General features: G+C 38.8%; 2 protein-coding genes across 3 annotated transcripts; both read left to right on the top strand.

Moving 5' to 3' along the window:
- The first annotated feature begins 1,549 nt into the window (after positions 1 to 1,549).
- Positions 1,550 to 4,021, top strand: LOC125479505 (probable ribosome biogenesis protein RLP24). Of its 2 annotated transcripts, none has more exons than XM_048588916.1 (5): positions 1,550 to 1,708; positions 2,475 to 2,584; positions 3,180 to 3,293; positions 3,423 to 3,559; positions 3,656 to 4,021. In XM_048588916.1, the coding sequence occupies exons 2-5, from the start codon at positions 2,504 to 2,506 to the stop codon at positions 3,810 to 3,812; spliced, it is 489 nt and encodes a 162-aa protein (XP_048444873.1). In that variant the 5' UTR covers positions 1,550 to 1,708; positions 2,475 to 2,503; the 3' UTR covers positions 3,813 to 4,021. The 2 variants fall into 2 exon arrangements, with proteins under 2 accessions (XP_048444873.1, XP_048444872.1); XM_048588915.1 differs by having other exon boundaries at positions 1,578 to 1,733.
- A 321-nt stretch (positions 4,022 to 4,342) lies between these two features.
- Positions 4,343 to 8,148, top strand: LOC125479504 (probable 2-carboxy-D-arabinitol-1-phosphatase). The gene is made up of 9 exons (XM_048588914.1): positions 4,343 to 4,825; positions 5,750 to 5,855; positions 5,978 to 6,194; positions 6,291 to 6,409; positions 6,629 to 6,727; positions 6,889 to 6,942; positions 7,033 to 7,131; positions 7,315 to 7,422; positions 7,692 to 8,148. Exons 1-9 carry the CDS (start codon positions 4,431 to 4,433, stop codon positions 8,064 to 8,066), a joined length of 1,572 nt encoding a protein of 523 aa, XP_048444871.1. The 5' UTR covers positions 4,343 to 4,430; the 3' UTR covers positions 8,067 to 8,148.
- The last annotated feature ends 5,661 nt before the right edge of the window (positions 8,149 to 13,809 follow it).

Genomic DNA, 13,809 nt, shown 5'->3' on the forward strand with positions numbered 1-13,809 from the left:
TTAATCTATGGGTTTTTCTCCCATATTGGGTTTTACCTTAGTGAGATTTTGTGAGTTTTACATTTTTATGAGTTCTTTTGTGGACTTAAGACTTGCATTCGCTTATTATGTTGACGACCCCATCAATTGAACTTACTTCATCATTGGCGACCTAATGCACCATTTACTTGAATATTTACACACTCAAAGAAGAGTAGTGCAGCCTAATTTAGTTAGGAATGTGACTAAAAAAGTTGATGTGTGACTATTGCTTTCTCTCTAAAACATTTCCTCCCTTCTGCCTTCACGAAAACAAAAACCCTCCTAGCTGTCGTTCCTTGCTCCAGCTTGGGCTCGGCGGCAGCCCAACTCCCACCTCTTTCTAGCCATCCTTCCCTCTTTCTCTTCCTTCACCCTCTGGATCTTTCCTTTTTCCCCTTCTTTCTACATCTTTCTCGTATCCTTCCCCCATCCTTCCTACCCTTTTCTAGCCCTCATTCCTTCTCTCATCCATCTCTACTCTCTGCGTCTTCCCTCTTCTTTCCTTCATCCTTCCCTCATCCTTTCACTAAAAAAGTTTTTTAATTTCTCAACTTTTCTCTGTTGGTCTTTGTTTTGGCTTCCCTTGAGTTTTGTTCTTAAACTTTGTCTTAATTCCCATGAAGATCTGGACCTTCATGGTCCTCTCCTGCTCCGATGCTACTTATATCGTGCATCCTCAATGACCAGCCTTTGCTACTTGACCCATGTGCTTCTACTCAGGTGTTGGGTTGCTGTTAAAGTGCTTTTAGCACTATTTAGTAGGATTATGGGAGTGCTCACTGCGCGAGTGGCTCGCTCACCCTCATTTTTCGTTGATCCAGTTGTTCCGTTGGTTTGTTCTCTTGGTGGTGGTGGTGGCCTTGCGATGGAGGCCCATCTAGCGGCTCCCTGTTTACATTCCAATCTTAGGGTTTTTTTGTTGTTGTTCAGTTAACCATTTTTTGGCCTATCTATTGTATTTTCTTATTTGTTGTTGGGCTTGTATTTAGGTAGTGGATTGTCTTTTTCTTGTACTTGCCTTTTTTAATTAATGGAAGTAATAGTTTGACAAAAAAAAAAAAAACTAGGAATATGATTGTTTAAATTTTAGAAAATCTTATTGGTAAATAGTATTCAGTTTAAGTTGTAATAAATACGCTATGATATGAAAAATCATACCTCACAATAAAAAACAAAGGGGTGTGTTATCCACACACACCCGTTGTCAACTTTTGTCCTTTGATTTTTTTCAATTCTTACGATCCGACGATCGAAAATTTAAAGGGATGTAAGAAGTAAAAAGGGATGTGTAGATATCACACCCCAAAACAAAATTGTGCTATTTTTTTGGATGAATCCAGGGTATCCTAACACGTAGGTGAGGACTAATCCCTCGAGCTGAGTTGGACCTCATTCGAACGGCAAACTCTTCTAATATTAGCTTCTCTATTTACAAGGTTCGAACTCAAAATCTTGCTTAAGGGAACAAGCCCTTGCCACTTGAACTACCAAGCCTGGGTAAAACTGCTTTATTTTATTATTGTGTAAACCCGGAATTGCCCAGCCCAACTATTACTAAAACCCTAAACCCGACTTCTCTCTTCTTTCCCCCCTCCTCTCGTCTCCTGCGACGTCTCTTGCAGGCGCTTCACCTTCTCCCACCCCTCGCCTTCCTCTCTCTCTCTCTCTCTCTCTCTCTTCTCAGTCGGTGAGTTCTCTCTCTCTCCCAATAGGTAATCTCAATCGATTCTTTAATTTCACTTCTAAATTTTGCTATGTTTTTCTTTCGTGATTCTGATTTTGGAAATGACGTCCACTGCTAGATATTGGTTGATAGGCTTAATCCCAACCTGGATGTTCAACTTCATGTCGAAATATTTTCCTTTTTCTTCCCCTCATTTTTTGGGGAAAAAGATTGAAAACTGGCCACAAATTGCATCCTGATTTTAGAATAAAAACAATAATATCCAAATTAATATGGAATTAGTTATTTTCTTTAATTTTGGGATATTGTAGGTTACAATTTGTAAATAATATTTCTGATTGACGTATCTATGCCGTACCTGTATCCTGAATTTTTGAGTTTTCCCAAAATGCTTATCGTGTTGTATTGTATCGCCGTAGTTGTGCCCATTTCGTGTCATAGGTGGGACTTGGGATTTTATTTTTTGGCCACTATGTTACTTTCGATAACTTTTTTGTAGCAGTGGGACTTTAGAAGATGACTGTTAGAGCTAACTTTGAGATTTGAGAATGTGTGCTTTTTTGATATATCAACCGATCTAATGTCTGGTAGATTAATGTGAATGGAGGGTATATATTGTGATGCTGCTTGGCGGGATCTTTGTAATCATTTCGGTTGTAATTGATGGATGGATTTGGATAGATGAATAAAGGGGTTCCATGTACTTTTGTAATAATTGATGTGGTTGGTTGTGTATTCTTAATGACAGTGTCCTTATTTTTGTTTCCAGAAAGTAGTACTATATAATCACAGGACGCAATGAGGTTGGAAAAATGCTGGTTTTGTTCCTCTACCGTATACCCTGGACATGGGATTCAGTTTGTTCGCAATGATGCAAAGGTAAAGTTGTTATATACTCCCTACTAAAGCACAGAAGTTGTATTCGTATTGTAGTATTCTCAACATGGACCATGGTATAGTTATACGGTGATGCACTCATGAACTCTAAGTAAGATATTTTAACTTCAGATGCTATGTCCTGGTCGTTAAACTTGACTTTACCTTTGACGACATGTAAAAGTGAAAATGGTACTCACTTTAGTCCCGAACAGCTGAACCTATATGGTTTTCCAGTCTATATTCAACTGCTGCCTTATTTACTGTTGGTTGGGTTGATAGGGAAGTATAAGTCAGCCTAGATTAGATTTGTTTACATGGTTATGTCAAGGATGCTGTGTATGCTCATTCCATTCATGGTTGACGTTAGAATGAGTCAATTTATGTGGCACTCAATTTGGGCTTTTTTTGGGGGTTTTGTTTTGGATTGAGGTCCTCAAGTCGAGTTAATTTCTTGATCTTTTAGTTCAGATTTACTCCACGAATGGTTTGCATTTTCTGTACCCCTTATGGTTTCACTGCTAAATGGATGATGGTTACTGATTACATTCACATATATGATGTGGGACTGGGTTACCTGACACCAATCCTCCTCTAGATTTTTCGATTCTGTAGATCCAAATGCCACAAGAACTTTAAAATGAAGAGGAATCCTCGTAAAGTGAAATGGACTAAGGCTTATAGGCGGTTGCGTGGGAAGGATATGACACAGGTAAACAAACATTGATCTCTCTTAGTCCAATCTTGTTCATTTTATTGTTTCAAACATTTTAGTTAGATCGTTGAAGTGCTTGGGGTAATATACTGTTAGTTATGTTACTCTTTGCTTTCTTCCCTGTAGGACTCAACCTTTGAGTTTGAGAGAAAGCGAAATAGGCCTGAGAGATACGACAGGAATCTTGCAGAAAACACTTTGAAGGCAATTAAGAAGATCGATAAAGTCAGAGTGGAGAGAGAGGCCAGACACCACAAGAATAGGTACTTTCTTCCTCTTCCCTTTTAACCTTTTGTAGAAATGGTAAACCTGTTTTTGGTTTTCTTCATCTTACGAAACTTATTGAAAAACTTGTGCAGGATGAAGGGCAAGAGTGCTAAGGAGCGCAATGAGGCAATTAAAGAGATTGATCAGAGCACCATTTTGGTCAAAGCTCCGAGTGCGCTACAACCAGAGCCATCACTCGTCAAGGTTTCCCAATTGCAACTCGACAAAAACGTTGCCATGGAGGAGTAATTTTATTGTTGCAGCCATGGTTTTGTGTCTCTTTTGCGTCCACGGTTCCATCAAATAGCAAGACGGTTGTTTGTGTGGATTGAAGTTTTGGATCCCGATTTCCTTTCATGAATTGTAGCTACTGATTTAATCTAAATTATGTTTGTTGAGTCCCAGATTTGCTGTAAACATTTATAACAAGATATGCTATATGTAGGTTTTTGAATTTATGCTCCAAAAGTTAGTTATTTTTGCTTAGGGATTGCGGTAAGTCAATTTTTCGTGTCCTCCCACTTATATTATGACACGCCGAATACTATATTGTGTCCCATGTAGTTGAAAAAATTTCTCTTGAAGATGAAGCAAGATAACTTCAAGGCGGCGTAGGTTCGAATCTCGTTGATAACTAATATCACACCTAATCTAACAAAACTTATCATTCGACAAAATAAAAATAAAAATAAAGTTAGAACTTCAAGAGTCGCATGTGTCACTGTATTACCTTCCCCCTCCTCATCCTGACCCATAGAAGCAACGGTAACCATACAAAACCCCCCCTCCAACTGATTTTCCTGCTCTTTAGCGCCAAACAACCCAAAACACAGAGAAACAAACGCTTCCAAATCCAAATACCAGATTATGATCTCACTCACTCCTACTCCCTCTCTCGTCCACCGCACAAGCTCCGCCGTCGTCTTCCTCTTCCCGATCCCAAACCCGACAAGGGTGCACCCTAGCAGTAGCACCAGCCCCTTCAGGATCCGATGCTCTTCGGCTGGCTCGGGCTTGCAGGAGGCACCCAAGTCCTCCGAGGAGAGGAAGCTGAGCTCCGAGCTCTACTCGTCGATGCCATTCCCAGCGGTGAAGGGGGCAAAGAGGGTGGTGCTGGTGAGGCACGGGCAGAGCACGTGGAACGAGGAGGGCCGGATCCAGGGGAGCTCCAATTTCTCTGTGCTCACCAAGAAAGGCGAGGCTCAGGCTGAGACTTCTCGCCTGATGCTCATCGATGATGCCTTCGATGTCTGCTTCACCAGGTTCGGATCTTTGCATTTCGATTTGTTTTGTAGCTTATGTAATGCTTGAGAAATAATTGAATTGTTGGGAATGTGGTCTCATTGTTTTAAGCAATTGTTAATGCTTTTAATTTTTGAGGATATGATTGGGGTTTTAGGTTCCACATGGAAAAATATTTATGAGATTAAAGCATTAATTAAATTGCCTAAGTAAAAGACTGGCTGCGTTGATGCAAGGAGTCATTCCTACTTGGAGACAAATCACAGCCTTGGATCTCTGCATTTCTCTTTGGTGTGATTTTAAATGAGATTGTTTTGCATGTGTGTCAACTATGATTTGCAGGAGTTAAGCAATGTTCGTTGCATAATACCTTTTCCCATGATTCTGAAAATCCAATAGGAAAAGGGAGCATTTGGTGGGAGTATCCAATCAATCTGTTATGTCAGGACTCAGGCCTATATAAATCCAATCGAAACATAGACTTTGTACTAGTTGTAGAGTAGTCGGAGCCAAGGTAGCTGTCTTGTTAATCGTTACGGCCTTTCCTTATCCCACTTTCTCCTATTTGAGTATGAATAATTGTTCCACCTTTTACAGCTTAAGTTTTTACGAATAGTGGTAACTCAAAGAAAACCTTAACCTATAATTCTGGAAATCAAATTCTTGATACAAAACACAACCTTTCAGTTGTGCAATTTGCCAGTTTCGCATGCTGGGATCTCCAGTGATGCAAGAGGCCACAAAACTGTAAGTGAGGGGAGTGTTGTTCCGATAAGCAAAGACAATGTATTAGATTCAACCATCTTGAGCATTTCCACCAACCACATTTTAGCATATATCAAATCCGTGATTTTTTTAGTTTTGTTGAGTCTCGTTAACTGTCCTTGTTCAAGATTTCTTCTTTTGCATTTCGTCCCTGCTAAAATTTGCATCGTGTGCTGCAGTCCCCTGACGAGGTCAAAGAGAACAGCTGAAATTATATGGGGCCCTCGCGAAGAGGAAATGATTATGGACTCTGATTTGAGGGAAATTGACTTGTATGCATTCCAAGTGAGTTCTATTTTCTATGTTCTTAACCATTTTACTTTTCAAATTTTGCATCAGCAGGAGTTAAACTAAACAAAATGATGTGAAGATAGTCCAATGATTGCTAGTATACTTTCTGATGTTAGGGCCTCTTGAAGCATGAGGGAAAAGCAAAATTTGGTGAAGCTTTTCATCAATGGCAGGTAGATGCTGCAAACTTTATTATTGACGGTCATTATCCTGTGAGAGAGTTATGGGCGCGTGCTAGGAGCTGCTGGAATCGAATACTGTTGCATGAAAGCAGGTCTGTTCTTGTGGTTGCTCACAATGCTGTTAATCAAGCTCTCATTGCAACTTCTATTGGTATTTTTCCTTTCTCAGATATACGAAATTTCTTTCTTAACATACTTTTGTCCATTTCATTAATTACTTTTTAAAACTTTCTTTTTGAAAAATCAGGATTGGGAACGGAGTACTTTAGGGTTTTGGTTCAGAGCAATTGTGGTGTAAGTGTGCTGGATTTCATCCCACGAGCTGAGGGTGGATCACCATTAATTTGCCTTAATCGCCTAAACCAGGTATAGGGCATCTTACTGATAAAGAAGAAACAGATTAATTTCTCCGTTCTGTTATTTACTAGGAAGTATGGAGAAAAAGATCTTCAAACCTCCCTCCCTCCCTCCCTCCCTCTCTCTCTGTTGTTTGAATTATTTGTGTGGTTCATGGAGGTATCATTGTTATGTAGGTAGTGTAACTGGATATGCTGTCCTCTAAATGGTATTGCAATATTAATGCAGACCCCAAGTTCACCGGTTGCTAGTGGAAGTTCAGGGGGAAGGAAAGCAAGTAAGCGCATTGTACTTGTTTGTCATGGATCCACACAGAGCGACACAGAGGTATGAGGTGATAATTTGAAAGTGACTCACGATTTTTTGGTTGATATTTTGTCACTTGGTTTTGTTGAGTATAAATTTATGGTTGGACTATCAAGGGAATTCACCAAGCTGAATGTTCCTCAGATGTTTATTTATAAATTGTCACCTTCAATGTTAAACAGACTGGTTTTCCTTCGACCGGGGATCAACCAATGGACATGCTTGGGGTTATAAAGGTGTGGCATCCACTTTTTGTCTCTTTTTACATTTTCATAACATTGTCTTATGATCTGAATTTGAATGTACTTTTCGGGGATGCATTACAGTCCCAGAAAACTGCAGAGCTACTTCTTGATTTGAAAGTGAGTTCTATAGTTAGCAGTCCGAAGAAAGCTTGTGTTGAAACAGCAATTACCATCTCCAAAGTAAGCTCATCCTAGATCTTCCCCAGCCGTTAGTAAAATAAAGTATTCTCTCCTTTACTCTTCCTTGTTTGAAACTAAAATTTTGGTGGGTGGGGGTTGTGAAAGAATTGGAGATTTAAATCTTCTGTTTAAAAGTGTATTAAGTTTTGTTCCCTAGTTAATTACGTGCTAAAGCAATTGTAGGTGCAAGAAGCTGCAGATTGCTTGGGTGTTGATTGTGTGCCGCGTGGCGTGGAAATGAAACAGATGGAGAACCTTGATGTTGAAGACATCCTTCAGCGCTCATCTAAGGCAAGACATCTGAACTTGATAACAGAAGTTCTTGCTTCTTGTTTACATCGCGGAAAATAATCTCACTTATTAACCTAAACTGAGATAGATAACTGGGTGATTGAGCCCAACACAATAAAACAGTACAGCACTAGCATCAAACATTCACGTTGTCGCCTCTTTTTTCTTTTGTATTTGTTGTAATAGAGTCCATGCGCCAAGGTAAACAAGCTAGTCGTGTAACGTTGTTTTTCAGTGTGTTTTATTGAGTGACTGTTTTCTTTCTGCAGGGCGGAACAAAGATTCTACCTATTCGGCCTGGTTGGTTGAATGGATACGAGGACAGTGTGATGGGAGATGTGTGGGACCAATCCGAGAAAGCCTGGCAGTATCTCATAAACGAACTAGCTGCTGAAGCCGAACCAGAAAGAGTTGTTGTAGCAGTTGGCCATCCTGCATTGCACATAGCACTGATGGGCCACTGCCTGAATCTGACAAAAGAATGGTTGGGATCATTTCATCTTGATGCAGGAAGCATCAGTGTCATCGACTTTCCTGACGGTCCTAATGGAAGAGGAGTTATTCGGTGCGTAAACTATACCGCTCATATGGGGAGATGGGCGACCCCCATCACCAGATCAACACTCGACGACGAAGAGTTTTAGATGAGAGAATTTGTAAGGATATTAAGTAAATTGGAAATGATTCATCTAGTAACAAGTACGTAAGTATATTGATCTTCTGAGTTTTGACAGGCTGCTTAGATCATGAGAAAATGAGGTTAATTCTGCTCCACGGAAGCTGATATCTTTCACTTCCTGCTGTTTTGTAGCTCACATACTAAAGTATCTAAACTAGGAGAGTTTGGTGAAACTTTCACACTACCAATTTTCTAAAGGAAAAAAGAATCCAATACAAATTTTCTAAAGGTAAAGGTAGTAAAATTAAACAAATACCAATAATGATTCGGAGACTGCACACACGAGAAAGCCAATTGGTATTTTAAGACCTGGTTTGGTATTGAGATGATTCTGAAAAAAATTGCTATCAAAAAAAGTTGGGAGTTGTTTTTGTGTTTGGTAAACACTCAGCTTCAGTTTTTTTTCACAGTTTTGGATGAAAAAAAGCCAAAAACAAGAAGCTGCAAAACCAAGCTTTGAAAAACCAGCTTTTTTTCACATCTGTTTTACATAAAAGTTTACCAAACACTCTAATACTGCTTTTTTTTTTTTTTTTTTTCAAAAGCACCTTTACAAAAAAGTTTACCAAACACTCTGCTGCTTTATTTCACAGCTGCTTATTCTCACAGCACAGCAGAAGTAGCTTTTTTTCAAAGCACAGCAGTACCAAACCAACCCTAAACACGTACTGAGAAACTAGATGGTTATAAAAGGGTAGATAGAGTCGAGAATTATGATGTCATTCACAGATGAGCAAGTCGCATGCCAAATTTTTTGTCGTTGGAGAGTTCCCGACTCTAATGCTATAGAAAACCTGTTCACCGTTTCACGAGTAGATTATAACATACCAAATGGTGCAACAGATAACACATAATGTTTGTACAACATAGATATATGACAATTTAGTTGATTTGAATAGTGTGCTCTTGCTCTTACTACCTTTTAATCGAATTCAAATCCCTCGACACTCTCGTATTACTAGGAGGGAAAACTTGATGTAAGTCCAATTTTTTGACCAATATTAGAAATAATCCAGTTTCTTGAAATAAGTCCCAATTTTTAAATTTAAGATCCTTTTATTATCAGTAAGTATTATTTATTGATAAGATTTATTATAAAAATTAATTTCTTTTTAGTAATCTCTTTAATTTAATTTAATTTTTTGTTCTTCTGTTCCAAACCCCATTTATAATTTTTTTATTTTATTTTTTATAATTGTGACAGCCTGTCTCGAAGGTGTATATTATTTTATCCTCGAGGGTAATGAAATGACTTAATTACCCTTGGACGTTGAAATGTGTTATGTGTGATATGTTTTTGGTTGTGGTCTAATTCCTAACTTTCCTATACTTTTGGAACTACTTAGGACTTAGGTTTTATTTTCTTTTGTTTTTGGTTGGTGACCCACGAGGACCACACACACACACCTAAACCTCTCTGTTGACTCTCTCTTTCTCTCTCCTTCTCTCAGATTACATCCGTTGTCCGTACAAGTTGTACAGTCACTCTTCAAACTAGCTTCATCTTTCATGGATCAATGTCGAGAAGGTTGCTTTTGTGTTCTTTGTGAGCTCAAGAGCTCATCCATACCCTTAGTTCGACGTGAGAACTCGTAAAACCCGGAAACCAGAGAACCCAATTTTGGGTTACTGTTCATGCAGTTGTGATCGTGGAATTTTCAGTGAGTTTTAAGCTTATAGGAAGCTTTAGGACGTCTTCACGAAGCTCGGGGAGTAATTTTGAAGTGTTTTGGACATCGGGAAGCTCGAGTTCATCAAGTTGCAGAGGTTGCTGGAGTGTTTGAGGGTTTTCTGGCGAGATCCCGTGGATTTCAAGGCTTCAAGTGGTAAGGTTTTTTTCTACTCGTTGTAAGCTTCATTTTGGTACAAATTTCATTCGTTGAGAAATGGCGGAGATATCAAGCTTTGAAAATTTTCCAATTTCCGGTGACACAAATGGCGCCAGGCGGCGGAGTCCGGTGATCCACCGGAGAAGAAAGGAGAATATTCCTAACGGCGATTAACGACGTTAGGTATGTTTAACAGAATATTCCACGGAATATTCCTAACGGTAGTTAAGTTTCCGTCAGGGTTAGGCGCGCGTGGGGGCGCGCTTGTGCCCTTACCGGTACGTGGCGACGCGTGGGTGGTCCAAAAATTATTTTAAAAATATGGGGATGTTTATGGTGTTGAGTAGATTATGTTGGTATATTCAAACACCCAATTTGAGTAATGTATGAGATGTTATTAGCTAGTTTCGTTTATGTGCTTTAAATTAACGTTTATATAGTTGTTTCACATATATGTGAGACCTATCCTCAGGACAAGTGCAGTTAATCAAGGACCCTTCCACAAACCAGTGAGTGGGCTTTTGGTTTTCCGTATATACCTATATACCTGAGATTTTTCCCAGAAAATTGATTTAAATGAAATTATGTTTGAAATGCCATGCCTATTGATTTATGCTTAGACTATGAATTTGTATGAAATGTACATATTGTGATTTGACTCTGTGGACACTCAGGTAAATACCAGGTGAGTTGTAGATTGTTTATGTAAATTGGTTGATTATGTGAGATGTGTTGAGAGCTCATAAACTTGCACCGCGGTGTTAGTGCTTCTGCCTAGAGTTAGGGCACAGTCCTTCACGTGATGTTCACCTCCCGCACCATACGCTCACCTTGGATTCAAGTTAGGTGCACAGTCCTGTCATACAGACCACTATAGGTGTTTCCGACTCGTAGGTGACCCGCGATTATTCACACAGTCTTCACGTGATCATAGCACTTTAGCGTACTTATTTATACCCAGTCGTGTCGTACAAACCACTTTAGGTGGTTCCAACTCGTGTGCATGTATATTTGTTGAGATGTGGATTTGAGCTGTACAGGTCACATTAGGTGACTTCGGCTAGATGGATGAGCTCTAGATTCAGCCGTACATGTCACGTTAGGTGACTGCGGCTGACATATCATTTGCATTAATTTATATCACTTGGCTTACATATTTTATTGCTGAGATATTCGATATGGCATATTTGTGAAGTTTGCTATTTTGAGCATGGTTGTGGTATAAATATGTATTCTATTTTCTGAGAAATTATACAGGTTTTACGGCGAGGGGTTACAATCTTTGATAAATGAAATGGTTTTGAAAAGCTTTGTTTTTGCCCACTCACACTTTTTGTTTTGCACCCCTCCAGGTTCTAGTTAAGAGTGTTTTTTGGTGGCTTGCGAGGAATCCATGGCAGCTTTGACAGAATATCACCATTGTAGGTTTACCTTTGGTGTTGTATAATTAGTATTCGTCCAGCTGGACTGCACTTAAGCTACTTATGCTTTGGTTGTGAATTCACACTTATTTCGTCTTGCACCTTATCTTATCTAGTACTTTAGTTAGTTGGGTTTTATTTATTCGCATTTCTTATATCAATATTGTTGCCGCACTGTGCACATGGCTACGTCACCTTCGCGTGACGGGCAACACGCCTTGATTTTGGTCGGGGTGTGTCAATAATCAACCTATATCATAGGTTGATTGTATTTATCTACTATATGAAGGATTTATATTTATAATAAACATGTATAGTTGTATCTTACTTGTAGGTGTTATATTTTTGTATTTTGTAGTTATGTTTCATATCTTGCTTATGGGTAGAATATATATTTAATTGTCTATCTGCCTATGCCATAGGTTTTTGTTGTTAGTCTACCTATAACACAGATTAATTGCATTACATATATATATATATATTTTATATGCCTTTATCACAAAAGGTAATGAATTTAAATTTTTTATCTAAAAATATAAAATTGAATAATTGATACAAAAATATGTAATTAAATAACTGAACTTAGTCCGAAAAACAGCCTACATTTTTGGACCGTGATCTAAAAGCCCCTTACTAGAATAATAGAACATCGCTTTGTAAAAGAAATATATTTCGACAACTACCCACTTGGCATGTTGGTCGAAAGTTCAGGCTAAAAGCCCAAAATATATTGGGCCCGTATACGATACCATTTCATCCAGCCCAACCCAATACGACGCAGGACGTGAATTAGAGCTGTGTCCCCATCACTCTCTCTGTGAGTGAAATGGGGGCTTTACAGAGGTTTTAGGGTTTGGAATCGAAATACACAGACGAACAGAGATAAAAAAATGTCAGCTTCGATCGCTGGAAGATCGACAATTCTGCGCGCGTTTTTCCGAGCAGCGACGTCAACAGCAAGAACAAGAATTTCAGCAGCGCCATGCCCTTCGATTCCGTCCAATTTCATGGCTCGTCGCTCCCCTTCCTCAAGGTAGTTTCTTTCTTTCATATAGATGCAACACACACACACACACACACATTTCAAATGTATATGAATGTAATAATCTTGTTTATATTTGCATTGGAAGGCTGTTGCGGCGAGAATTGAGCTCTCTTCAACCGCTCCACACTGCCATTGCGTCCGCTTGCCTTATCTCCAAGCTCCCCGCCTTGGCCACCTCCTCCGAAGGTTCCTACTGCTCCTCATTTTCTCTTAATTTGGTGTTGTTGCATCCATGTTTACGTCTTCCTATCGTTTTACCGGCGTGTTGTTTGTTAATTGCTATTCAATGTTCTGTAGGCTTGTTATATAGTATAATGTTCATCTGTATAATTTTGCCACTTTTATTGTCCTTTATTTCGTTATAAAAGCTAATGTTAGTTGATAGATTAAGAAGGTAAGCTCTAACCGTGTTAAATTCCTATGAATACAATAATCATAAATTAGCACCGTTTACCATTGATTCGTTAAATTGGCCAAATGGGTAAATGTTTGCTGTAGGGAAATGATTTCCACACACCCCATTTCTTCTTCTGCACACTGTTGTTTACTTATGTCCTTTGATTATCGTTTCATTTATTCAATCCAAAGGCTAGAAGTAAACATGGGGCTGCGGGGGGAGAGAAGGCCAAAAGGGATGTGCTGAAATCACTTCCTTAGTAGTATTGTTATATTCACTGAGTTTAATGACTACATCTTTCGCAGAGGTGGGATGTACTTGCACTGTTGTCAGAAATGTCGTTGGTGAATAATGAATATGTTACAACTTACAAGTATTGTTGTTCAAGAGTTTGAAATTTATGTGGTTTATGCTATCAAGCGTCAGTTGTCAAAACCAAATGAAAAAAGAGAGGAAAGAATGAGATAGCAACGATGCCTGATTTATGTGCTGAACTTTTGGACTTCTTCTTTTACAAATTTAATAGGCGTTATTGGAGTTACCTGATGGTTCTATTTTCCCATGGTCAACAGGTAGATTTGTGAATTACATCAGTCCCATCTAGGGGCGTGTGCATGCATAGATCAAGAGTTCTTCTACTTTTCTTGAATTTGCCGATAAGTTCCCTTGGAAAGTCGAAATGCTTGTCTTTTGAGGTTAACTGCTGAACATGCTTGTTTTGAATTAAATAGAAAATCTTTGACATCTCGTGAAATTCTTCTTGTTTGTTACATGGTGAATTCAATTTAACATTCATAAATTAGATGATGTACTTGGATTGCTTTGAAGAAATGTCAAGTTTAATAATTTGTATTAGAGTAACAAATAAAATACGAGACGAGTTGTCTTTGGACGGTTTGCTTTTGGGAAAAGAAATAACCCTGGTTGTGGAATGGTAAGGCCTGAAATCTAGGTCTCAGTTGTTTCTCTTTTAGTAATATTCTTTTTGGGTTACAATGTTGTATATTTGATTTGCG

Source organism: the organism of the source record quoted next, unplaced genomic scaffold (assembly GCF_019419815.1).
Source record: "Pyrus x bretschneideri cultivar Hongxiangsu unplaced genomic scaffold, Pyrus_bretschneideri_v1 Contig29, whole genome shotgun sequence".
NCBI classification, from domain to species: Eukaryota; Viridiplantae; Streptophyta; class Magnoliopsida; order Rosales; family Rosaceae; genus Pyrus; species Pyrus x bretschneideri.